The sequence below is a fragment of the Leptinotarsa decemlineata genome, unplaced genomic scaffold (genome assembly GCF_025532065.1).
Source record: "Leptinotarsa decemlineata unplaced genomic scaffold, Ldec_3_MD MMD2_tig00026336_RagTag_RagTag, whole genome shotgun sequence".
NCBI classification, from domain to species: domain Eukaryota; kingdom Metazoa; phylum Arthropoda; class Insecta; order Coleoptera; family Chrysomelidae; genus Leptinotarsa; species Leptinotarsa decemlineata.
Genome location: NW_027412692.1, coordinates 907,927 through 934,774, shown reverse-complemented (window position 1 = coordinate 934,774; position 26,848 = coordinate 907,927). Strand labels below are relative to the sequence as shown.

General features: G+C 34.4%; 2 protein-coding genes across 2 annotated transcripts; both read left to right on the top strand.

Moving 5' to 3' along the window:
* The first annotated feature begins 1,188 nt into the window (after positions 1–1,188).
* On the top strand, positions 1,189–16,023 carry LOC111505530 (uncharacterized). The gene is made up of 4 exons (XM_023160361.2): positions 1,189–1,423; positions 4,299–4,426; positions 10,882–11,772; positions 15,763–16,023. Exons 1-4 carry the CDS (start codon positions 1,375–1,377, stop codon positions 15,841–15,843), a joined length of 1,149 nt encoding a protein of 382 aa, XP_023016129.1. The 5' UTR covers positions 1,189–1,374; the 3' UTR covers positions 15,844–16,023.
* A 4,614-nt stretch (positions 16,024–20,637) lies between these two features.
* Positions 20,638–26,637, top strand: LOC111505520 (enoyl-CoA hydratase, mitochondrial). Its single transcript, XM_023160349.2, has 4 exons — positions 20,638–20,883; positions 23,358–23,680; positions 25,838–26,006; positions 26,309–26,637. The coding sequence occupies exons 1-4, from the start codon at positions 20,772–20,774 to the stop codon at positions 26,596–26,598; spliced, it is 894 nt and encodes a 297-aa protein (XP_023016117.1). The 5' UTR covers positions 20,638–20,771; the 3' UTR covers positions 26,599–26,637.
* The last annotated feature ends 211 nt before the right edge of the window (positions 26,638–26,848 follow it).

The window sequence follows — 26,848 nt, the reverse complement described above, 5'->3', positions numbered from 1 at the left end:
GCTTTACAGAAAACGGCTCAGACGAAGCTCTCTGGCTCACAGACACAGGCTTGTCTGGCTATCTATGGTGCCATCAATACCACACCGTCAGCGGCCATGGAGATCCTTTTAGAACTACCTCCGTGTTTCTGGAGAGAGAGGCTAGATGAACTGCGTATAGACTAGTGCACATCGCCAATTGCATAAAACAATCTAATGCAGTGTACACTAGACTGCTGGCTGACACTGGAAGTCACAGCATTATAGGAATGACCTCTGACATTATCCCTCCAACTATCAACTACGAACTGCCTTATAAAGTACTTTTCCCGAGTAGAGAGGACTGGATCCTCCAGAAGAAGGAAATATTAAGAGCAGATAGTTGTTGGTTCACAGATAGATCAAAAACACCTTCAGGTCCTGGTGCAGGTGTTTTCAGTTGCAGACCCAGTACAGAGATATCAAACTGCTTAGGGACCTATGTGACTGTATTTCAAGCGGAAACTTCGCTAAACACTCAATTGAAACATCTTCAAAACACTGTTTTTGCTCTAGTGCGAGCAAACGCGGCACCCATCTGGCACACATCTTTCTCATGTCCAAATTTTCAGATAATATACGATGTACCGCACTACTAAGTATGCTAGCTTGCGCACTTTCAATCGACGATCATTCAGCACCACTTTTTGAATTTTCTTCACTGTTTCTGGAATCGTCACCTCATTTGGTCGACCACTGCGATGCTTGTCTTGGCAGCTCGTACACCCTCGTCTAAACTCTGCTACCCAATATTTTACTATTGTAAACGAAGGAAGAGACTCACCCAGAGTAAAATTCAGGCTGAAGCCTTTCAAATAAAAGTATTGTACCACATAACAATGACCAATTTTCTCCATTTTCACTAATCCACCGAAAACTTTTGTTATTGATGGCTGCCAAACAAATACTAAACAACGCAGCGTCTTCCAACTTGAAACAAACAACTACCGCCGTCTCTAGGTCAAGCTGGATTCTCCGGGGACCATCCTGGTACTCTGGGTAAAATTACAAATCGAATGACACCTCAACAATAATTTTCGGTGAAGTCGAACTCAAATTTTGCTAAATTGAACTCATGAACTAGACTATAACTTTTCTCCCATCGACTACATCGTTATCAACAAATCAATAGCAAAAAATTATCGAAGTAGGAGTTTTTGGTTATTATTACTTTAAGCATTCCCAAATTGACGATTCTGACAAGACAGAGACTCGAATAGAAAAAGATATTTGAATTTTTGTGATTTTCAACCTGAATATTAAGAGAGAGTAGAAGTGGCTTTGAAAGAGGCCTTTTACCATATAGTTACTAGTCTGTTAGAAGCTCAAGATTGATCGAACTAAAATAAATAAATAATGAACATGTCTTTTCCTAGAGCCAAACGTTTTGAAACTAGAGTATCAGGTGAGATATCATTTTTTCTATGACTATTGAAAAAAAACTTTCTACTTGTATTTGAATTATTTTCATTAGCAAGTTGTTGTACCTTGTGAATTCGACTACTTCAGAATGGCCTAAGAAGCTTTATGTCACACTGATTCGTAAGAAGCTTCGTGGAGTAGTATTTAACTCCGGGTTATAAATCAATGATCGTGGTTTAAATCAAACCGATTGTATTTTTCACTCCCACTCAATTTTCAAACTATCTGAAAGTAAATGAAACTACGGAAATAAAAAATATTTGTGAATACTTTCTCTGGCTTGCTTCTTATAAAATTCATTGATATTACTATAATTAGAAGTATCCTTTCCAAAATTAATCTTACATTGAAATATTCTTGTTGTAAGCCATAGAAAAAAATTCACTATTCTACACAAAAAAATGAACAGCATTCTTTTGTGGGCAGTGGAAGCCAATGACAAAATTAAGGTTAATAAGGTTAACACCTTTACACGTGTTTCGATCACCTAGTGATCATCTTCAAGAGGAAGATTGAACTATTCAATATTCCTCTTGAAGATGATCTCTTGGTGATCGAAACACGTGTCGAGGTGTTAAAATAACGGTTTGGTGTTGGGGAAAAAACTCCAGTAATTTGATACCCATATTAAGGTAGTTGTGAAAAAATATGTAATCCGCCATTTATAATTTATTAAATTGTATTGCCATCAAAACTAAATAGGTGTACCAAATATCAGATCAATTTGTCAAACGTTTAATAAAAATATCACTTCCTATTGAGATTTTCGAGATAAAAGAAATATGACGTTAAAAAAATTAAGAAAATGTACATGGATTTCCAAAATTTTCAATTTTTTAATTTTTATTATATATTGTCGTTTGTTTCACCTTACACCGACAAATATTTATATAGATGACGTTATAGTGCTATATATATTTTACCATTGCGTAATAAAATTTATATACGATCACATAGCCAAAAAATATAAACGGTTTTCTTTAAAATTCTCGACTTGGATTCATTTCCGGTTAACCCTGAATAAATCTTCAAGTGTTTCAACATTGAAAGTATCGGCTTTGATGAACTATACCTTCATTCCGAATTTCAAATTTTTTACCTCATGAACAACTGATTGGCACCGTGAACAATAATTTCGTTGAGAAAAGACGATGTTTCGCCATCATTCCAGATGGCATTATCAAGATTTGTTATCGCTCGTTCTTTGTGAGAGGTATTTCACTCTTCGTGAGGTTTTGCCAAGTTTGAAGAGAGCGCAAAAACTGTGCCTGAAGCAGGTGTTCTTAAGAAAACACACAGTCAAATATGAATTCCAAGGAATGAAAAATAGGTAGTTGAAAGGGTATTAATCCGCCGACAAAAACAAAACTTTACAATATTTCTCTCAGTGATGCTTTTCTTAAAACATTTTTTCCCAAGTTGAAGATTTACATAAAAACTTGATGATTTAAAGAATGGGCTGATTTCATGAAAGTAGAATCGAAGGAAATGAACACTCGAATCGCCGAGCGACGACTGAATTATGAAAAACTTATGGTGAGATAAAACGAAGCGGGATTTAGTATTCGTGGAGTTCACTTCTTTTGAAAAGGCATTTAACGTTCGGCATTTAACGTTGATAAAAAAAATTCTCTACTGGACTATTATTTTTTTTTAATATTTCTCATGAAACTAGAGTTCCCATGAAATTTCATATGTTTTTCGCAATAGGTCTACATATTTGATATATGTTCCCAATATTTACAATACAACAAAAATCTCGGTAGGTAGAATTGTTACCTCTGGCGTAAAATGAATCTATTGAAAACACTTTTCCCACACCTGAACAAAAATACGGTCTCTCGACTCGCGTTTCGATAGCCAAGTTAGCATCATCAGGAGATTACTGAAACTAAAACTTAGGGTATGTTAGTGTTTTTATATGTATGTGAACTAACCTTTACCCACCGCTATTCTATGAACAACGACAACAGTCCTATTTCCAACAGTCGATCTTATGCGTAGTAATCTAAGGTAAAAACCAGGTAAAATTAGAAAATGTAAGAGATAGTCATCAACAAATGAATAGAGTGAAATATATAAACAATATGACAGAAATTTGGGTGGGTTATAGATACCAAATCAGGTATAACGGTTGCTAAAGGTTAGTCCACACTAACATACCGTAGATTTTAGTTTCACAGTCTATTTCAAGAATAAGGTAAAGTAAATTTTCACAACACAAAGACCTCATAGAAGCTAATTTATTAAAATATCTCCCAATGTATAAATTCGGTCAGGATCACCTTGTATTGTTTTTCGGAAACGTAAGATCGCATGGAGGTGTCATAATAATCCAACCGCGAAACAGTTCAAAGGTATATACATGAAAATTGTGAGCCATTGAGGGATAGCTCTGGTGGAAATGGTATACCTTTCCAACAAATATCTATATTGAATTGTTTATCTGCCATACAAAGATTAAATAAAACTACAAATAATATTAAATATAAATGAAGGTAATCATGTTATCATGTTGTTAAAATAAATTACTTTTTTTCTATTGAAAAAATTAAGTGTGAAAATTCATGTGTTCTTAACAAATTGTTCATTGAATAAATAAAGAGAAAATTGTTTTTTTTTTGTTGAAGTGTCCGTACCCCTTTCATTCCACATTTTTTCAGAAACTGACAGTTCATCTGCAGTAGTTTTTGAGATATACTCTAAAAACTAACCCACGTATTTGCTTGCGAAACTTTTTTAAAATATTCAAATACTCTGTATTTGTATCATACCAATGATTATTTTTTATGTGGGCCCACTGAACTAATGTGAAACGGCACTTGTTAACTAGACCGAACGAAACAATTTTTTTTCAGATATCAATGTATCTCCAGCCGACTATGATCTGCGAGTTGATCCCGATAACACTGTTCGTTTCGGAACTTGTCCCAGATTTCATAACACAGTTCCCAAAGAAGGACCCCCAGTGGAATGTTCTCGCCCGGTAAGTTCCAACAGTTAGCCAAAAATATTAATACAGTGTGACACACTTAGGATGAAAACACCATTGTGTTTTGATCATTTTTGAAAACAGAGATATGATTTTCGGTATAGGCGTGAAGCTTCATAGGTCGCACTTTTCGCAATACTTAGCCCAAGTAACAGCCTTAAACCTAGCCTACTGCGATTCTGCGAAAAGGGCAAATTGTCGATATTTTGCTTCGCGTTGATGGTACCGAAATAAGTCATTTGAAAAAGTTGCTTGTGAATCGATTTTGACCCTCCATATCGAATTTCAACCAAAAATTCGAATTTCATATTCAAGTCCGATTTTCAATTAATGGTTCTAAATAAGAAGCTACAAAAATGATGAATTCATTATAATGTAGGAATGGGAACGAAAAATCTAATATTCATCATGAAAACATTCATTCAATTGATTCTCGACTATTTTATCATTTCTGTAGCTTCTTATTCGGAACCATTAATTGAAAGTCGAACTTGTATATAGAAATTACAAAAAAAAAAGGGTTGAAATTCGGTATGTAGAGTCGAAATCGATTTTCAAGCAACTTTTCCAAATAACTCATTTCGGTATCTTCAAGGCAAAGCAAAATATCGAGAATTCGCCCTTTTCGCGGAATCACAGTGGGCTGGGGTCTCTCGGGCTGAGTATTGCGAAAAGTGTGGCCCGCCCATGCAGGTCCACGTCCACACCTGTACCAAAAATATAATGTCTGCTTCCAAAAATAACTAAAACATAGGGGTATCTTCATCTTAAGTGTGTCACACTGCATATTTCGAAAAAAAAGTTGACTAGACTTCATTTTTCCACTACCGTTCATGAGAAAATCCATTTTTGAAAACGCAAAATCGTATTAGTTCATCTACAATCTTTTTTGCTACAAAACAAATGGACCGATTTACATAATTTTCTATTCGTCTCCGCCCAGAATAGCGAAATAATTAATAAAACATTTGAAAAAAAAGAAAAAAACTAATACATGAAAATGAATGCAAAATCGTGTAAGTTACATCATTAATAACTCAAGAACGTAAGGACCGATTTTTGATTTGTTGAATCTGTCTATAGTTGGAATAACCAAATAATTGTTACAACGTTTGAAAAATAAAAAAGAATTATGGTTTTGATATGGTTATATATTTTCCACTTTTTATGTATTTGTATTTCTGAAACAAAACAAATTTCCTGCTGTGGATGAAAATGGCCTAGCAACACTAGCCGTGTTCGTATAACACCACTTTGTGTTCCACAAATATAATTTTAAAAGGTAATATAACTTAACACATCATTTATCAATTCTAAGACGGTACCGGGTCAACTATAGTTCAGTCTCGAAATAGAGTAATAAACCATCATTATGTATACAAAACGCATACTTGGGATTCATTGTTTCCACTCAGGCTATGGTTTTCACTTATGCTCACAGAAATATTTTAGGGGTTAAGTGGAAGAACAACGAAGTGGCTTTCATTGCTACCGAGTTGAACTTTCATTCTGAATGTATTCAACATTGATTTAACAATAGTAAAAACAAATGTATCTGAGAAAAATAGTGACGTCATTTTATATTTCGCATTAATTGGAGATCATGCTATTCTGAATAATTTTTTCATATCTTGTATTTTAAATTTAGAAATCAACATCATTACATTTTTTACCATCTTACTAACCTAGCCTGATCATTCTTCTTTTCTATTTTTAGACACAAAACCACAGAACATAAGAGTATTCGATCTATTCAGTAAACTCTTTCATTTGATATTTATATCATGAGGTTGCATAAAAAGCTAGTCCGCCATATTGGGTTCAGATTGACATCTTGTAATTGTATTCTTTTCAGCAAACCCTTTCAATTAATGCTCATATCATGAGGGTGTCATCCATATTAGATTTAGAGTTTTGTTATTTTGTTACGCATTGTCATCCAACATTTCAGCTTAATCTGTTGAGGATACATGCTTCAAAATTCAGTTACAAGATTTCAGTCGTTTAATGTTTAAAAATCTGTTTAAAATCTGTACAAACATACATAAAGTAAGCAACAGCAACTACCCTCCCTATTTTTTACAATGTCATGGTGGGTCGAGTGATACATCATTTGAAACGTCTCTTGTCCCTCTATTACCTCTGTATTTTTTTTAATTTGTTCATTCGTTATTGAGAAATTAAATGTTTTATTTAAGAAAAACTGAAAAGTCGCTGTCGTTCATTTTAATGAGGAAATCAACAACAAATAATATCAGTGGAAACGAAATCAACGGATAAATTGTTCAAAATGACCTCCACCTAGTTCCATACAATCTACTCTCGAAAGCGTTCCGAACATTATTCAAGATGTCCGGAGTCAGCAATGGGCATTCCCGAACAATTTTCGGTCGCAGGTCTTTTAGATTTGTAGGCTTCAGGTGTTCCCACAGAAAAAAGTCCATCAGTATGAGATTAGGTGATCTAGCTGGCCACTCTACTGTGTTCGTCCAAAAACTGTCTCACCCGAACCTCAAAATGTAGGGGTGCACCATCCTGGTGGAATGTTATTCATTTTCTACTGAATTGTCATAATGTACTAAAATTTGTGTAATCATAGGATCTACACAGTCTTGTGATAGATTTAAGTATGTGTTTCATTGATATCACCTTCAATGAAGAATGGTCCAACAATATGATTACCAAGAATACCGGCTCAGACAGTCAATTTTTGTGGAGTTTGTGAATGTGTTTCCATCACCAAATGAGAATTCACATCGCTCCAGTAACTACAATTATGTTTATTCACTTTGGGTTATTGGTCAATATCTCGCTGAACACCTCACAAAACTGAAGTCAAAAATCAGGATCATCTTCGTTTAATTCCTGAACTAGTCTTATTTTGAAAGGATGGAATTTGTATGCTTTCAAAATCCGAAAAACACTAGTTGCTGATACACCGGACGCTCTAGCTACTTGTCTGATAGATCGTCGATTATCCATTCATCCTAAAACTGCAACTTCAACTCCGTCATTTCTGACAGGATGGGATACTTCATGTTTTCTGTTGTGAACAGAACCTGAAGTTCGAAACTTATCCATTAAACTGTTGAACTTATTAATGACTCACGTTTTGGCCTATTTCGATAATAGGCTGCAACAATTTCAATTTTTTTCTTATGTAGAATAAACCATGTTGGAACATTGTGAACAAGGATGACTGAATAATAACTCGTGAAGAAGTGACAGTGGCCAACTATCTACTTTTTGTACTGCGACAACTAGATTCAACAAAAACTACCAGTGCAGGAAAACTAACAGTGTCGTCCATTTCAGAACGTTCGCTACTAATTAAATAAATTCTACAAATCTAGAAAACCCGCGACAGAGAATTGAAGACCTAAGTGGATAAAGGTGTTATGTCACAAAACTGAAGTTTTGAGTAAATAGTAATAAACTATCTTGATTTGGAACTTTTTTGTTTCATTTTTGCTTTTAGCTTGCGGTTTTTATTAAATGGGTATAGGTAATAATTATTTTCACATAGAGTTTTATGTACATTGCACCTTTATTTACCAAACTCAATATTAAAGTGAGGTTTGGTTTATATGGATAGAAGAATCAAGTATACTAATGTTTGTTTATTGCTTTTATAAAAATACACAAAAGCTGGTTATTAAAACATTTAACATGTTTTTCTCTACTTTTTTGGGTTGTCGATGTTGTTTTTCAAAATGTCCTCGTAAAACCATCTGTATTCCTCCTCAACAAATTTGATTTGCTCTTTTGAATTTTGTAGCTTATCAAGAGTTAAACCGCCTGTTTTCTGTGTGGGTCTAGTTGGTTTTACTTCACTTCTGTGAAGTACCTTTTTTATTTAAATCAACTAGACGAAATGGTGTATAATCAAGAAAACATGTTATAAAATAATAGTAGCCAAATTCGTTCACTTTAATCCATTTTACATCATCCCAAAGGTTAGTTTTGTCATTTAGAGTATTCTTTCGCTTTCTAAATAAATATAGTTTTTTTTATTATAAAAGTGGTAAAAAACATAGAAATTTTCATTTCTTTTTTCACTATTTTTTATACTTGATGATTACATAATGTCACGATATTGGCCAAAGTCCGTATCAGAATCAAAATAGCTATGATCTACTTCCGGGAAGTTGTGATCAATGATTTAAAAAGCAATTTAAAATTAAATATTCATATATTCTTATTCTGTTCGGAACACGAATCAGACCATACAATCAAATGATTTGTTTCTGGATATTCTTTCTTGAGCATTTTACAAAACCAAAAAGACACCTTGCAATTTTATTGCTGCCTCTATTGGCTACATCCTCAGTCCACGTGAAGAAATATGATTTCTGTCCCAAATAGGTAAAGTGTATCCCAAAATTGTATAGCCACATTTGACTTAAATAAAATGCTTTTGAGGTTGATAGCTTGGGCAGAGGCATAATTTGTTGCAAATCCATAGTGATGTAGACTATATTTTTGTTGGAAAGTGGGTTTTGCCTTTCAATTTTTCGAGATTCGAAAGCAAAGGTGTAGGTGACCAGCAGTATTTCCACCGGAATCGTATACGCTACACACATCGCTCTTGGGGTGACCAAATTAAAAGTTAAATCTTGTTTTGAATATATGACGATATATTTTGACCAAACACATGTTTTTTACACTCGTTTATGTACATATGGTGTATCTGCGTTACTTTAAGTAATGGGGATAAAAACTGTTTGTTTTCATTTTTATTGCATGAATAGTGTTTCTGTGATTTAACACTGTACGTCATTTCTCATACAACTGTTCGTGGGCAATATTTTCATTTTCACAAGTGTTGATCTCATTTTCATCTGCATCATTTTCAATTTCAGATACAGGAACTTCATTTAATTCATTTTCTACGTCTACATTATCTGCAGTAATTTTAGTATTAGTTTTTTGTCAAAAAATATTTTTCTTTACATTTTCTCGTTTCAAACAGATGGTATGGTACCTTTTTTATAATCATCATCAAAATCTGAATCTTTACTAGAATAATTCGGATTATCTGAAGGAAAAAACTCGTCACTAGATAATACGCATTCCTGCTCGTCGCTTTCTGCTATATCTAAAATTAAAGGTTCTTTTTAGCACTACCTGGAATGAAATAGTAAAAAATAAACAAACTAACATATCAAGCCTTTTGATGTGAATGGCTTTTGTGTACTCTCTTGAAAAAGCTGCTCACTATGTCCACTTTTTGTACATTTTTGTTGAATGTTTATAGTATTCGAACTGCATTGTACATCTACAAACAATAATGTATTGTTTCAAATTATAACACTTGAAAAACTAGGTATTCCAAATCTTACCTTTCTTCACAGAATCCAACTTTTGATTTTCACACAATATTCTAAGAATACGTTGGCCTCTATTCTCCATTATATTTAAAATATAAAACACAAATCAACTCACTAATTGTTCAAAATTATGTGGAGATACGATGCACGCAATTTATGAAACATACCCTCAAAAGTGACATGTCACTGCAACACAAATCGTGCTTAACAAACAACCGTACGTTTTTTACGAAATAAAGGTGTTATATCCTAGATTTGTGACATGACACTTTTATACACTAAACGGTGAGTATGATATGCGACATACCACTTTTATCAACTGGCAGCTTTTTCAAATATGTAGTTTTATATATGTATTACCTTATAAAAAGTTAGATTAGAACCTGGGGGCTCAAAAATCAAATAAAATCAATTTTTACAAAAATGTCACATAACACCTTTATCCACTTAGGTCTTCAATTGTTCGGGAATGTCCGGAAGATGGAGGTCATTTCGAACACTTTATCCGTTGATTGTGTTGCCATTGATATTACTTTCGTTGATTTCCTCAATGAAATGAGCGAGAGCGAATTTTCTTTTTTTTCTTGAATAAAACGTTCAACATTTAATTTCTCAATTATGATGTATCAATAATGATGTACCCACTCGAACTCCCATGGCATTGAAAAAAATAGGGGGGGTAGTCGCTGACCGCAGAGGAGTGAAGTTTCGGGTATAATTAGTCCCCCTAGAAATATAAATTGACGTGTTCTTTGAAATTTTCGATTACACGTCCATTTTTAACTCACATAGGGGTAAAGTTTTCGTTGGAACGTCCTGTATATTAGATGGACTGAAAAGTTCGTAGGCTAACACAGTATGAAATCCATGTGATTTTCAGATAACCCTGACCTCCAATAGACACGTCTGAAAATTTTCAGCTGTCGGATTATTAGTTTGTGGGATACAACATATCGAGTGGAGCAACTTTTGTCAGCTTGAAGAAAATGGATAAAAATGAATTTTGTGTATTAATAAATCATTGCTTTCGGCGAAAAAAAATACTCTTGAAACCAGCATTTTCGAGCTTTTTAAAATACAGTATATTTTTCAAGAACTTCAAATTCATACTCTTTTCAGAATTGTTGCAGTAAACTTGAGATGACCTGCTCAACGCCCAATGTTTCTAATAAACGAAGACAATCTAACACAGTGAGATCTGAATCTGTTCGTTCCTCCAGATTATCTTTTCCTTCTGAAAATGACGAGGTGAGTTCAAGCGAACATAGGGAAGATTGCCAAGAAAACATCAAAAATGACGAAGTCTTGTTGGACGTTATTGACAATCCACCCAAACCTCCAGGCTCACTAATTAGACAAAATTCTCTTGATAATGATACCCGAAGTTTAGCTAATTCAAAAGAGTCAAATACAATAGACAAGAAGAGGAAAATACAATCCAACGAGGTAAATAACCGAAATCAAATTGAAATACAAGAGAATGAAAGTGGTCAAGGTGGAGACGACCAAATACGGAAATGTGGTGGGAAAATGATCAAAATCAAAAAAGTCACAACTTTTCTGATCCCAGAAAATAAGGTGATGCTTATACCCTACAACGAAATTGCGAATGTCGTTTCCACTGCCATGAATGATCTACATGTTGAACTCCAAAATAAAAGAAGATCGGTCCTCAATGAAACTAATGAAAAAGTAGAGCACTTGATCTCAGAAATATATACTATGAATATTAGTTTTAAAAAAGACATCAAACGATTGACCGATTCAACTTCTGCAAATCTCATAAAACAGATAACAAACATTTTGAACGGTACAAATGGTAGCGTGTCTGGGCCCTCCGCAGATATTGATACTGAGCTGGAAGAAATTGAACGACTACCGGAGATTCAAGATGCCTCTTTCAATTATGAAAATATCTTCAGAGTGTTGTCTGAACAATTGCAAAATAGCAAGGATGAACTGGATGCTATAGGACAACAGATTGATGCCACCTTGGATACTCAAAGAAGGGTAAGTTGCACTTCAATTTTCGAGGGTCACTGTTCCATGGACGATTCCTGTTTTGAATTTTCGTTCAGAAAGACGAAATTAATTTCATTTATAAACAAAAAATGTGGCTTTCTCTGTTGATATTGTTAAGTAAAAGGAAATACGATTTTCTTTCAATTAGATAAACTCTTCTAGCAATCAAGATCAATTTTTGAAAACGTTTTCAAAAAACCCAAAACAACAAATCCAACCTGCCAAATTATCAGATATTTCCAGGTTTATTAGCCGTGATCTGCAGGTTTGTATAACTGAATTTTTTCTCTGCTACTGCGACAGTCATTAAAGATGATGTGGCAAAAGTCAAAGTGCTGCGATATTTATAATGGGACTAAATGTCGAACGGTCGGCTTCCTGATTACCTTACTAATTACCTGCCTGATTACTACCTGATTGATCTTACCCTTCTTCAATTATGGGGGAAATTTTTGTATTATGAAGTGCCGGAATCCATGTCTTGTTGATGTTCAGGCTCTCCTCCTTACGGTTGGAATCATACTTATTCTTGCGAATGAAGCATATCCTCGACGGAAAAAAGATATATCAAGACTCCGGGAAAGAGTCGTATCTGCGTATCTGCGAACTGAAAGGGCTACAAGAGGAAATGTGTCATCTGAAGAATGTGTTTCTGGGTATCAAATATAACAAGACCGAAATCAACCGAGCCATTTGATGACAGATGACACTGGAGCAAACGGTCAGAGGAAGAACTTTTCTGCCCTACATAAGCGGTGTCACTGACCGAAGTAGAAGGATCCCAGAAAAACATGGAGTTAGGGTCATTTACAAGCCCGCAAGAAAAATACGGAAGAGTCTCAAGTCAGCTAAAGACCACAAGGATTCGAAAACTACCCTAGGAGTATACCCAATACCGTGTAGTTGTGGTCGTTCCACATCGGAACCACGAAAAGGAGCATAAAATAAGTTATACTATGGCCAAACAGATAAATTGGCAATTGCAGAACACGTTCTCTCAAAGGGCAGCCATGACATTGCCTCTGATCTCACGCAAGTTCTTGATAAAAACAGAGGGTGCTATCCAAGACTATGACAGGCCATATAAATAGGGGAGATATGCCTGAGATGGCATACTTTTTTTCTATACTTAATTACTAGTAGCACCTTGAAGTTACAGAATTGGCAAGGAGTGAAATGAACACTTAAGACACTTATTTATTAAAACATAACTTTATTACTCCGAAAAACTTCATACTGTTTTTATACAAATTAAAAAAATCTTCATATGCCATCTCATCAACACAATTGTTGGTGAGATGACATAGTGTAAAACTGCTTACTAAAGTTAGCATATATCGCAAACCAATACTTTTGTTGCTTTAGATACGCCAGCGCATTCGGTCTCGGTCCATTTCAAACAAGTCTGACATCGTACCCATGTTTCTCCCGCACGGAAACGGGAATATTATTCGTTACAAAATATACATGCAACATCATCCTCCGAATCGCTACTATCCTTTTCAGATACTTCTTCAGGTATTACGACGTTTTTTGCAGCTCGGGTGGATTTCCTTAGTGCTTGCGCTTTCTTGTCAGCAACTAGCTGCTTGGCTAAGTCAATATCTGGCGTGGTATTAATAACTCCATATTTTCTTCTCTGTGACACTGACACTTTAGGTAATGATGATATTCATGCCACAGAAATACTTCCAACTTCTCTATTTTCATCAAAATCATCCTTATTACTCATTACACGTGATGGTCCTGGAACAGTGGAAACAACTTCTTCCGTCCGTTCCCGCTGGATACTTCGGCAGTAACATCGGCAGGGCAAAACATACATTTTGGAAAGACATTTGCATCAAAGGGGCAAATGAATGTTGAAGAAAAACCATTTGTTGCGTTTTTAACAGTGGCTGCTTTCATATATGCTGGGCTGAAAATATCTGCAAATGTATTACAGTCCGGCCTGGATGATTCTTCAACCATGTGGTGAGCTCTTAATTATAGTATGAACGAAAAGCCGAATGAAAACTCACGACCAAAGGCTGCACCCGATGGGTACAGTGTGGGGGGAAGCAAAACAGCACTATGCCACTTTTGCGTATAATTCAGTGTGACCCATTTTTAATGGAAACACCCCCCTAAAATTTGAAGTTGTAAACCGATATTAATATTTTTTTTTTAAATGTCAAGTACTAAAAGGTGTACCTTGGGACAAAATTTGAAATGTTTATTAAAGTTTCAGGGCATACTACGATATTTTTTCTTAGTCGAAAATCGGGATTATTTATTAGCGATTTTTTTATTGAAAAAATCACTACGCCACTGGATTTAGAGTGCCTCTAAACAGATGTGACCAAAATTTCATGAAAAAATATTCATTATTAACAAAGTTATGACAACTCAAAAATTCGAAAACTCACACAGCTAACAGTCACAAAAAACACCCTATATCAACAGATATAGCCATGAGAATATTTTTTTTATGATTTCAACAATAAAGTGCCGCCAGATGAAAAAAAAAACCAAATAGCTAAATATTTTCAATGAAAATAACGGAATTACATTCAAGTTTTCACGCAAATTAACTAAAACTAAGACCTAATATTTCAATTTAAATCTTAGTTGCCATGGAAATGATATTACAGTTTGACACTTGTGAAAGATTCAAGTGTACTATTGTCAACTTTATTCACCTTACATTTCTTCGAATTATTTTGTGTCATGGCTGCAAGATTGAGCGTAAGAGAGAAAATTGAAATTGTACGCCTTTCGGGAGATGGCGTAAGAAGTGCTAGAGAGGTTTGTAGAGTATTCAATGAGAGACATCCAGGTCGTCCTCGTATTAGCTGTGGTACGGTAAATTAAATAAATGAATTATTCAATGAAACTTGTGCAGTATCAAAAATGATGTTGAAAAGTAATCCTGTACTAAGACGAAACAGGAATGACAGAAATGATAAAATCATTTTAGATTATTTCGGAAATAATGCCAGTATAAGGAATGCCACTTTAGATTTGAATATTCCACGAGAAACTTTAATAAACATTTCAAATTTTGTCCCAAGGTAGACTTTTTAGTACTTGACATTAAGAAAAAAAAATATATTAAAATCGATTAACAACTTCAAATTTTAGGGGGGTGTTTCCATTAAAAATGGGTCACACTGTATAACTTCCAAAAAGGAACATTGTATGTTTTTGATGCCATTAGCCATCCCATAATTTTTTGTTTAACAGCATCGATGGCTTGCTGCATATTTTGGTCGGGCCAGTTTTTTCTGGATGATTTTCTCTCGTACCGACCCATCACTGTAATAATAAATAACTATGTTTCGAAAAAAGCCATTAAATTAATAAAATAAATATGATTGTATGAGATGCATACATACTTGTATGAGAAGGCATTCTCTGCCATCTCGTCCACACAAATAGTATGCCATCTCAGACAGAAATACAGGAAGATCCTTTTGCTAACCTATATTTTAGTAGCTTTGTTTTGAAGACACCATAATATAGGATATACTAATCAAGTCACCAAAGAACATAAATACATATTGGAACTTACCTTAATTTCAAATAACCATCAATAATGAATCAACTTCTAATCAGTTCATAAAAACTTTTATGAGGCAAAAATCGACTGATTAGCCTACTGCCTCCAAAACGAATCTGTCACATGGCTTTCGCATACTGTTGCTAAATGTTCGAGCATTGATGATAGTTTTCGGTCAGAACAGCGCAAAATTTCTACATTTCTACAGTTTGCGCGTCGCAGCAAGGTATATCACTTCGACTGGTGCCGCATCGCATTTGATAATATCTGCCGCAGTAGCAGACGAAACGGCAGGTACAAAAACATGCAGACCACGGCTAATAAGCCCGGAAACATCGAACAATTTGTAAGACACCGATCGTGAAAGCCCACACATTATTATAAATCTAAGTTAGTCAGATCAGGATAATCTATTGATATGAAAAATGTTTTTACAGTTGGATCGTCAAGAATCTATTTTGAATTTCATTGGCAATGAAATAACAAACTGGAAAAAGGACATTTCCAAAGATGACTAACTTTTTTTTCAATGTTCTTATTGTGAATGTGAATTTTTCCAAATAATTAGTGACTTTTAATCAAATCATATTCATATATTTATTGTATATGGATCATTTTATTAAGATTGATGTGAGAGTTAGCTAGCATAAGTATTTTTAAATGTAATCATTTTAAATCAATAAATGGAGGAGATTTTGCGTTTTTTTTATTACTTAACTATAAGTTACGTTATGATTTTTTTCCGATGTTTGTATTTTTTATATTATTTGAAATCGGAAACTCTATCAAGTGGGCATAAAATTATTTATAATGTCCAAACGATATGTATGTATTTCCATACTGTCATTTAAATTTAACGGTATTCAGATGACAATTGAAAAGTTAATGTTAGCAGCCTCCGTCCGTAAAGATTTTTTAATGGCCGGCGGCCGTTAAAAAAGTCAATTGTTTTAAAAAAACGCGTTTCGTTACACGGTAGATTCATCAGTTACTGGTACATCAAACTAGTCTATAATATATTTTATATAACATTAGGTAATGACATATCTCATTAGATGAATACAATATATACTCTTCTCAACCATCAACCAAGTTGGCGTCTTCAGGAGATGAACATCAGGTGCTTTGATGATCCGATTATTGTTATAGAAGATCCCATGCATCGGCTCAGCCTTTTGTTGTCAGAGTGAAGTGATCTTTGCGACTTTTATATGGGCCTTCTACTGAACGTGTTCCAACTCGTTGAAAGTATTATGGTCATCTCGTTGGGGCTGTATAACGGAGACCTTATGCAACGAAGGGATAGAAACAGCTCTACACATCTTATGCGAATGTGAATCACAGGAGGCACGCAATATAATATGGACATACGAAATTACGTCCAGAAGAATTTGACGAACATCCAACACGGAACCTATACAAACTAGTACAGGGAACAAGACTGAATGGGTGTAATGAGAAGATGGGAGAATAAACGCAATAATCCCAAGAGGCTGTAGTGTTTTCTGGAGACTTGGACTAAATGGACAAGTCAGACAGCTTCCAAGGTACCAAAAAAAAATGGTCATCTCGTTCAGTCGAAAAGTGAACCGAGCAGCTGCCTCAAGGAGAAATGTCTTTATTCCTACCTACCAAGGTTACGGACCTTGCAGAGAAAGGAATCCAAACTTATATCTTTTCAGCCTCGATTCAGTACCATTATGCCATGTAGACACTCCAAACTCAGAAATCCACAGCCTCCCTGTTGTCGTCTTCAGGAGATGAACATTTTTCTTTGTCTCGTGAAGTCGCTAACTTGGTTGGTGAAACGCACGTTGAGAAGAGTTTCGCATTTCAGGTGATTGTAAAAAGTGCTTGTTTCTCAAGATGGATTTTGTCAAATAAACTCGTTGTGCGGCATTAATTTTGGCTAGTTGAAAAACATTTCTTTATCAACAGGTGCTAAAGCTATCAATAATACTAGGTACAACAACGTGACAGTTACTATTTAGAGCTAATAGTATAATTGAAAGATCCACATCACACTCGGCTTGACTCCAACCAATATTATTTTTAGTTTTTTGCAAAGAAGACAAATAAACCTATGTTAATATTTGCTATTTCATAAAAATGTCTCTTTATATGTATTCAAAGTTATATATTCTTCAAATATCTATTGGAGTATAATTTATATGACTACAATTTTTTTCGGACACTGACATCCCATCAAACACCTTTAACTTCAGTGCGCTAGATATTACGTGAATATCTTATTGTTGCTATACCTATTGATTGATATACAAAAAAATCGAAAAAAATTATGAAAAACTGAAATTATACATATTGTCTAAGCAATATAAATAATTTCACCCGCGCTTCAAAATATTTTTGATATAAAACAAAAATTCGAAAAAGAAAAATTTGCAAAATGGGAGTGGCAGTTTCTGAGGAAAAAGCACATAGGAATCACACGTAAAAAAGGTAAGACCTCTTTAATACTAAGCTCGCAGAAGTTTCGACTTCTGAGAATTGTGGTTCGTGCCGGACGACAGCTGATTAACGAAAAAACAGATTTCAACAAACAATTTATCTGATTCGACTACTTACGAACCAAGACCTATTGTCAGAATCGGAACCTAAATGCCAGAATAGCAAAAGCATCAACTTTCGACGCGCGTTTAACAAACGCGAAGATATCTTAGTCATCTTATTATGATTTTGTTATACGTGTACTGTTCAAAAAATAATATAAATGTTCAAATTTCGCGGGCTACGTACATTCCATTCGAGACATATGTTTAGAATATATGTTTACAGTTTCAGCTGTTAGTCCGGTCACTATACAATATTTAATTAACGAAAATTGAGACAGAGCTTAAATTTTAGTAGTGAAGACCTTTATTTTACTATAAAAAATGAAAATTTGAAAGTCCCAATCTGTCCCATTGGGACAGATTGGGACTGCGATATCTCAGGAACGGTGATTCTGACAGAAAAAATCATAAGGACAATTTTTATAGAGAACTTTGAAATCTACAACTTTGGTCTGGAGTATTTTTTTGATAAAACTTACGGTTTTCGAGAAAAACTCAAAAAACCTGAAATTTTCACCTTTGACCCCGAATAACTTCTGAAGCGTTCATGGGACAGATTGGGACAATCATCGCATAGGACAAAATAAAGGTCTACAGCAAAATGTAGCTCCGTTGCAATTTTCGTTATTTTATTTCTGTTTTCAGGTCTAAATTGACCGGACTATGCTCAGCTGAAACTGTAAGTTGGTGAGAGACATCAAAGAATTTGCATTAAATTTCGAGTGAAAAATGGAATTAAGTGCTCAAAAATACTTGAAATGTTGAAAGTGGAATACGGAAATTATATTCTGAGTCAGAAAAAAAATGTTTACAAGTGGTACAAGCTTTTCAAAGAAAGTCGAGAAGATTTGAATGACATCGCTCGCCCTAGACGCCCCAGCGTATGAACATCCGATTAAAATGTTGAGAAAGTGAAGAAAATTGTTAGGCATATCGGCATATCGGTTGGCTCATGTCAAGCAATTTTTTTGGAAATTTTGGGCATGAAGCATGTGGCAACGAAGTTCGTTCTAAAGTTGCTGAATTTTCACCAAAAAACCGTCGCGTGAGCTTCGCTCAGAACTAGTGACAAATCACGGGTATATGATTATGACATCGAAGTCAAAGTCCAATCGTCCCAATGGAAGAGCACAGGAGAGCCAAGACCAAAAAAAGCACGCCAAGTTTCATCAAATGTCAAGGTTTTGTAACTGCTTTCTACGATTATGATGGCGAAATACATCAGGAGTTCTTGCCACATGGTCGTACGGTCAATAAGGAGTATTATCTTGAAGTTATGCGCCGTCCGGTATTATGAAAAAACATATCATGGTTTTTGCATCATGAATATACACTTACTCACTCGTCATTGCTTGTTCGTGATTTTTTGGCCAAAAACAACACCGTAATCATGCCTCATCAGCCCCTGTATTCACCAGATTGGGCCTTCTGCGACTTTTTCCTGTTCCCAAGATTGAAGAGACCCATGGAAGGACGGCGTTTCGCTACGATTGAGGAGATGAAAACCGAATCGGTGAGAGAGCTCAATGACATACCAAAGAGGGCATATCAGAACTGCTTCGAGGATTTGAAAAAACGCTGGAAAAAAGTGTATTATATCTAAAGGAGGGCTACTTTGAAGGGGACAAAATAGAAATTGATGAATAAATAAATAGTTTAAATAATTTTTGAGAAAACCTTATTTTTTAACATACAGCGTACACCTTTTCAGATTATTCGTTTTTTATAAGAGACGGTTTATTGTCATAACTGTCAGTATTAATCTGACGAGAACATGACAAACATGGAGTTCACACCCAACATCCTTAGACGCTAAATATGCTGTTCGTCGGTATTTGAATGAAACAGTGAAGGCGACCTCTGTTATGATTTTATTCTATCAAAGGCTTCAATTTCAGAACATTAGGTACATCTGAGATGTTTCAGAACGCCTAAATTCGCATTGAACAAAACTGTAAAAGAGCAGAAAACCATTCTGAATACCTCAAGAGGTAAAATCAGAATTTTAAATAATTATGAAAACTAACTTCAATCTTGTTATATAACGTTATTATGTTGCATCCAATTTAAAAAAGTTTGAAGTTTCAAAAGAAAAATCGACGACTTTGCAAAAGAGCTATCTATCACTTGACTCATAATCAATCACATTCAAGATTTTTTTCCTAATGGTTCGGAAGTAGATTTCTTAATGAATATAATTTAAATTTAATACGCAAACAGTAACGTGTACCTACTAGTTCCTAAACGTAGTAAATATCTCAAGTTTCTAGAGTTTTCGATAAATATTTCATTAGTAGATATCTAAGTAAATTAAAAATTTATTTACAAATGTTTCATTTTATGGCCTGTTCGATAACGCCTTAAGTAAATATGTTTACTTAAGGCTTTTTTTATTAAATACGATTTTTTGAATATCTGGAATGGATATTATGTAATTTTTTATTTAATAATATAACAGTGAAAACAACTAACTAGTAAACTTATTTATTGTTTGTATGTTCACATCATTCTTATTGATGGATGTTGCCGTTTCTATGAGGTGAAAAATGATAAATGAAACTTTTTATGTTTTTTACCACTTTTATAAATGTGTTAAAATCATAGAAAGATTAATTTCTCATTTTTCACATAATTTGTTTATACTTAGAAGCATAATAATCAAACGTAAGAAAAGGAGTTCATTTGGTGCACTACCATATTGTTAAAAACCAGACTCACACTCTCAATTTGGTACGCCACTGCTGTATGATAAGAGTTAACTTCAACAAACACGTTTTTGAGCCAGTATGAACAAACGAATCAGTTGATTACTTTTATTAGGCATATTTTTCGAAATCGTACCCAATTCAATAATACTGAGCGCTGATTTTATCATGGCAAGCCGAACTTTGGGAAAAATGTTATACTCTGGTATACAATCCAACCTCAAACGTAATCACGATGTTTTCCACAAAATGAAAATTCGATCCTTCAGTTCTGCTATAGGTAAGTACCGAAATTACAATTTTGCATATTCTTTGCTATATTACATTACTATTGAAAACGAAATTATTTTGAACTTAACCTCAACAATTTGGGAATGTATAGTCGACCGACAGAACGTTACATCTAATGAGATTACATTCAACTAATTTTTAGAATTGAACGCAGGGTGTTTTTTATTAAAATATTTACTAGAAGGGTAATTAATAACTGCTAGTCTCCGCGAATTTTTCGTATGGCATAAATGAAATTTAATTTTGCATCAAACGTTCTTTAGACTTATTTGTTGAGTTTCATGAAACATCTCTTAATTTTTCTTTTCGATTCTGCTTACATTTTTAATTTCTATCATTCTTATTTTCATTTTTATTTATGTCAGTAACAAACATTACGTGGGTGAAATATGCACAGTTTGTAGCCTTCAAAAACATTTTTTCGATAAAACATTTGTTCACACAACAAAAGTGACTAGTATAGATTTCCAAAGAGACATTAATTTTCAACTTCAACTTTTTTCAAGTTGAAGTTGAAACGAAAGATAACATGAGGTAACATTTCCCTGATAATCACTTCTGATAGAAGGATTCGTATATCCCTTATTAACGGTAAACAGAAGTTGAATGGTATAGTAAAAATATTCCTAAAAATAAACAGTAAATCAGTTTAAAACACCGTGTTTTCCTTCTGATATAACCTATTGAATGCCTTTTTGATTTGAGAAAAAACTCAATAAAACCTGTCCAAAACTAAATACTTTCAAGTGATAATATCAACTAATCCTTGTGAACTTTGTTAGCACCATAGAAGTTCCAATATATGATGCCAAGCATGATTTGGTAATCAAAACAAAATATTTTTGATATGTGATGGAATTAGCCGATACTTGATAAAAATCCATAATAATTCATTCGAGTGACTTTATTGTGAGATTTTCACTGAACAATTTACAAAACCGCGTGTTAATATGTCTGAGCTATCGTATAATGGAACATTTGTTGCGGTTTTGTGAACTGTAAAGTGTAACTTGAATAAAATATTTTTGAGTGATAATTTGTCAACTGTTTATAATACACTCTGCTTAATAATTTGTTAGCAACATTGAAATTTCAATCTCGAATATTAACGAACATCAAAAAGTTAAATGTTATCTGTAATCTATTATCTAAAATGTTACGAAAACATTATTATTTAGAGTTGATATCAGGTTGTATTTTTTACATAAATTATGAGATACTGGAAGTGACTTGTAGTCCGTGCATACCATAGAATGGGTCTACTTTGCTACACTTTTGGAATATATTTTGGAATATGTTTTTCTACGGAGATAGGCCATGATGAACTCGTCGACTTCAGCCCACTTGACCTGAGGAAACCGAAGGTCAGATGCTTTGATGATTCGATTGTTGTTAAAGATCCCATGCATCGGCTCACCATTTTATTGTCAGAATGAAGATATCTCTCCGACTTTTATATGGGCCTTCTGCTGGACGTGTTCCAACCGAGCAGCTGCCTTAAAGAGAAATGTCTTTATTCCTGGCTCTCAAGGTCGCGGACCTTGCAGAGAAAGGAATCCGAACTTATGTCTTTTCAGGCTCCATTCAGTACCATTATGCCATGTAGACACTCCAAACTCAGAAGTCCACAGCCTCCCTGTTGTTTTGAGAAGTACAATCGTGGAACGGACGTGGGATGCAAACTCCTATGGAGTCACATAATTTTTCGAGTCTTCACGTCGAGTTTATACAGCTAATTCCAACTTTGAACCTATCCTATTTATATCTAACAGGGTGCACTTTCACGTCTATTCTTTATCCTGTTGTTTATGAATAATACAGTTTTAGAGTTATGAACTAATTTACGTCATCACCTTAAGACGTCAAATTGTTTGGTGAAACGCACATCCAGAAGAGTGTGAGCAGTGCCTGTTTTATATTTATTCTTCGCCAGATGTTCCATTTCCAGCATTCAGTAGAGTTGGATTTATTTCAAAATTTATTTATGTAAATAAAAACTTGTTTTTTAAAATGTTTTCTACAATAAATTCATTTTTCAGTTAACGCTGGACTTGTTTCTTAGTCTAATAATTTCGTTCAATACGTCATTGTTGCATGATCGACCCCTACAGCATGTCTTTTATTTGATATATTTATCATGGGCAAGCATAAAAATATAGTCAACCAATCTTACAAAAATAAGTTCTGAGTTTTATGTAGATTCATAGATGGTGTCTTCGTAAAGGGCGATGTTCTGTAACATCTAAATATAATAAATGTTTCAGCTTTCATTTTACAGTATTTCAATGGAGTTGTTGATTTTATAAATAAATTACTTATTAAGGTGCCCCAGACAAATGTAGCACTAATATTTGTCAACAAAAAAATTAATATTACTTCAGATAGTTATAAGTGTACCCTTCTTAAGATATGTCCATCAATCCAAGGTACTGATCTGGTTTAAAGAAATCAAAACTTTTTCAGATGACTTTGAGAATATAAGGATCTCCAAGGCAGGTGCTAGTAATAATATTGGTATTATTGAACTCCACAGACCTAAAGTTCTTAATGCTCTGAACACTGCCTTACTATTGGAAGTATCCAAGGCTTTGGATCAGTTTGAAGTTGACTCCTCCATTGGCGCTATCATATTGACCGGAAACGAGAAATCTTTTGCAGCAGGAGCAGATATCAGAGAAAACGCATCGACAATCTACACCCAATGTTTCAAACCAAATTTTATGGGTGAATGGTCCAGAATTACTCAAACAACTAAACCAATCATTGCAGCTGTGAACGGGTATGCTGTAAGTATCGACTCCATATGGGGTAACTTTCGCATGGGATGTATTCTTCCAATGAAATATATTTATCAGAAAATTATGATGAACTTGAATGCATAACACTGTGTACCCGTTATCGATAATAACGGGTACACAACTAACCCAACTAATGCCGTGCAGGTAGTAGTTGAAGTAAAACCATAAGGCATTTGTGCAACGTCTTCCATTTGGAAAATTCGTCGCGAGTAATTTCCTATATATGAAAATCAGAAATTAATTAGATTTTGTCGACCGACAGGTCGTCAGCAGCATCGTAAAATTTAATGACATGTCAACAGTGTCAACACTGGTTGATTCAAATACATGCAGTATTTGAAAAGAGGTCATAGCTACAGGAAAGGCAACAAAGATACAGAGACAGGGCTGCTCCTGGCTATACAATTGTACGAATTGCTATACAATTCAATATTTTTTCGTACATGCATACCACATTGACGAAAAGCATACATTTTGACTTCATTTGGTTTTGCATTGATTCGAACGAAGCCACGATTATATATTTACAAATTTCAATCACTTTGTCCTTCGATAGTCGAGTAATCTGTCTACCTCTGTCTTCCGTCTCATTATGATAGGCTTGTCCCGCTTGTCCGTCATAGAACTCATAGATCACGATCACAGAGCACTTAATTTTCAGATCAGTCAAATCTATCGAAAACCGCTGACGCTGAAAGAAAAATGAATCCACAGTAAGAAAAGAGAAAAGACGAATTTCAAATAAATATTTATGAATGGTAATTGGTAGTTCACCTCACCCCTCATGATGTTTGTTTTAGGAAACTTTGTGTTGTCATTTGATTTGATACATAATATAAGCTGAAGCTAGATTAGTGAATGCAGAATTTTCAATTAATATTAATGCAAATACGAATCAAATAAATATATTTGCAATAACCACTTCAAAATATTCATATCTGATGGAGTGTCTGCGCATGCCCTTATCGCTTTATTCCATCTTTGCATCATGCGGGAAGCTGTCACTTGTCAATTATTCTGATGACAGTGTTGGCGACCATTGATGCTATACAATTATAGCGAAAATCATACATTTTCATCTGTCATTTTCGTACAAAATTTTTTTGTCTTGGAGCAGCACTGTACAGAGATGGATAGTCATATTTCATGTGAATTTGAGGTTATGACAAACATCCGACAAGTTCAGATCGTATGGAAACATATGATCAAAAGCAATTAGCAACATCAAAATGTTGACTTATGTGCCCTCAATCTTTTCGTAAATAATGTAAACGTCAACTTAGTTGATAAAACGAGCGTCGAAAAGAGTGATATAACGACTAATTGTTTACTTGCAACACAAACAGAAAAGGTAAAAACAAGCAAAACAGACTAATTTTTTTATCTTGGTGTCATCGGCATCGATTACATTGGTAATTAGCCTCGTGTAGGCAAAATTAATAACTCCCCGAGCCACCTAGGGAGCATCATGGCTATTCGCAGTCCGTCAGCCATGTTACTTTACAGAATCATCCCAACTTCAACTAAGGTAGATAAATTCTCTCGAGAAAAACATCTGGTCGAGGTTGGGTCAGGCGCACTATCACGGCGCCAATTCACCGCTAACAGCCTATTTAACATGAGATATAAGTTTGTATTTCTAATTCAAATACAATTAAACTTATACTGGCAACTCGCCACTCGCATAATTTTTTCGAACTTCGTAGTATTAAACTGAGCTCAATGTTGCCAAATTCCTCTCGTTTTCAAATGTAAATAAAAAGTGTTTTTTGTTGAATGTTCTGAATAGAAATTATGCAAAACAAGTTTTTATTTATTTGATTTTTTTTAATTTGTTGAATATTTTTTCTAATAATTGAATCAACATTTTTTCACTCCCGTTAAATTTAACTTTATAGCACTTAACCTTTTACAAGTTTGTATATTGTTAAACACGTATTTTTGTATAATTTATAGTCAAAGAGTTATTTTAACTCGAAAGTTATGGCGCTCATTTTTGGTAAATTTATAAGTAAATTTTCTCTGCCATTCGGGACCACCGTGAGGTCGGGGGGTTCCTTAGGCCCTTACGATAAAGGCGGAAGTAGTTCTGCTACATCTTTTATAGTATTCTGGAATATCTAATTGGATTCATTTTATGTACAGTTCGGCGGTGGGTGCGAACTTGCCATGATGTGTGATATCATTTACGCCGGCGAAAAAGCCAAATTTGGTCAACCTGAAATACTTCTAGGAATAATTCCTGGAGCTGGAGGGACTCAACGATTGCCAAGATTTGTAGGAAAATCCAAGGCTATGGAAATGGTTCTCACAGGTAATCAGCCATTAAGTTAAGGTATTTGAGATAGTGGTGACATATTTCATAATATTATCAAGTTTTTTTTATTACCGCCTTTAGGGCAAGGCTGCACTTTTGGATTTCACTATTCTTAGTCAACTTCGCGATTATATAGTAATATGTATTGCAAACACGAAACATTATCAAAGTAACTACTGTTTCTCATTATCATCATGCATATAAACCTATCTAGTTTTATCAGCTCTATGTCTATGTAGAATTCTATCAATATGACGGTTATTTGAACATATTAAAATGTATTTTCCTTTTTAAACCAGGAAACCCCATTTCTGCCCAAGAAGCCCAACAAATGGGATTAGTGAGCAAAGTTTTTCCAGTAGATAAACTTCTGGAGGAATCTATAAAATTAGGGGAGAAAATAGCAAGTAACTCCCAGATAACCAATATGATAGCCAAAGAGTGTGTAAACATAGCATTCGAAACAACACTCAAAGAAGGACTTCATTTCGAGAAAAGAATGTTCCATGGGACATTTGCAACCAAAGACCAGAAGGAAGGAATGGCAGCATTTATAGAGAAGCGAAAACCGAATTTTACCAATGAGTGATGTCATTCAAGATGAATAATAAAAAACTATTATCTTTAATTTCATTTATTTTACCAAGTATACAGTTGAAGGTAAATATATTAGACAATATATGTTAGGAATCACGCGTTAAAAGGTAAAACCTCGTTAATCCTTAGCTCGCACAAGTTTCGACTTCTGAGGATTGTCGTTCGTAGGGGTGCGACAGCTGGTTAACGGAAAAACATATTTTAAACAGATTTTTTTAAACGAATCTAAATGGAAAAAACCA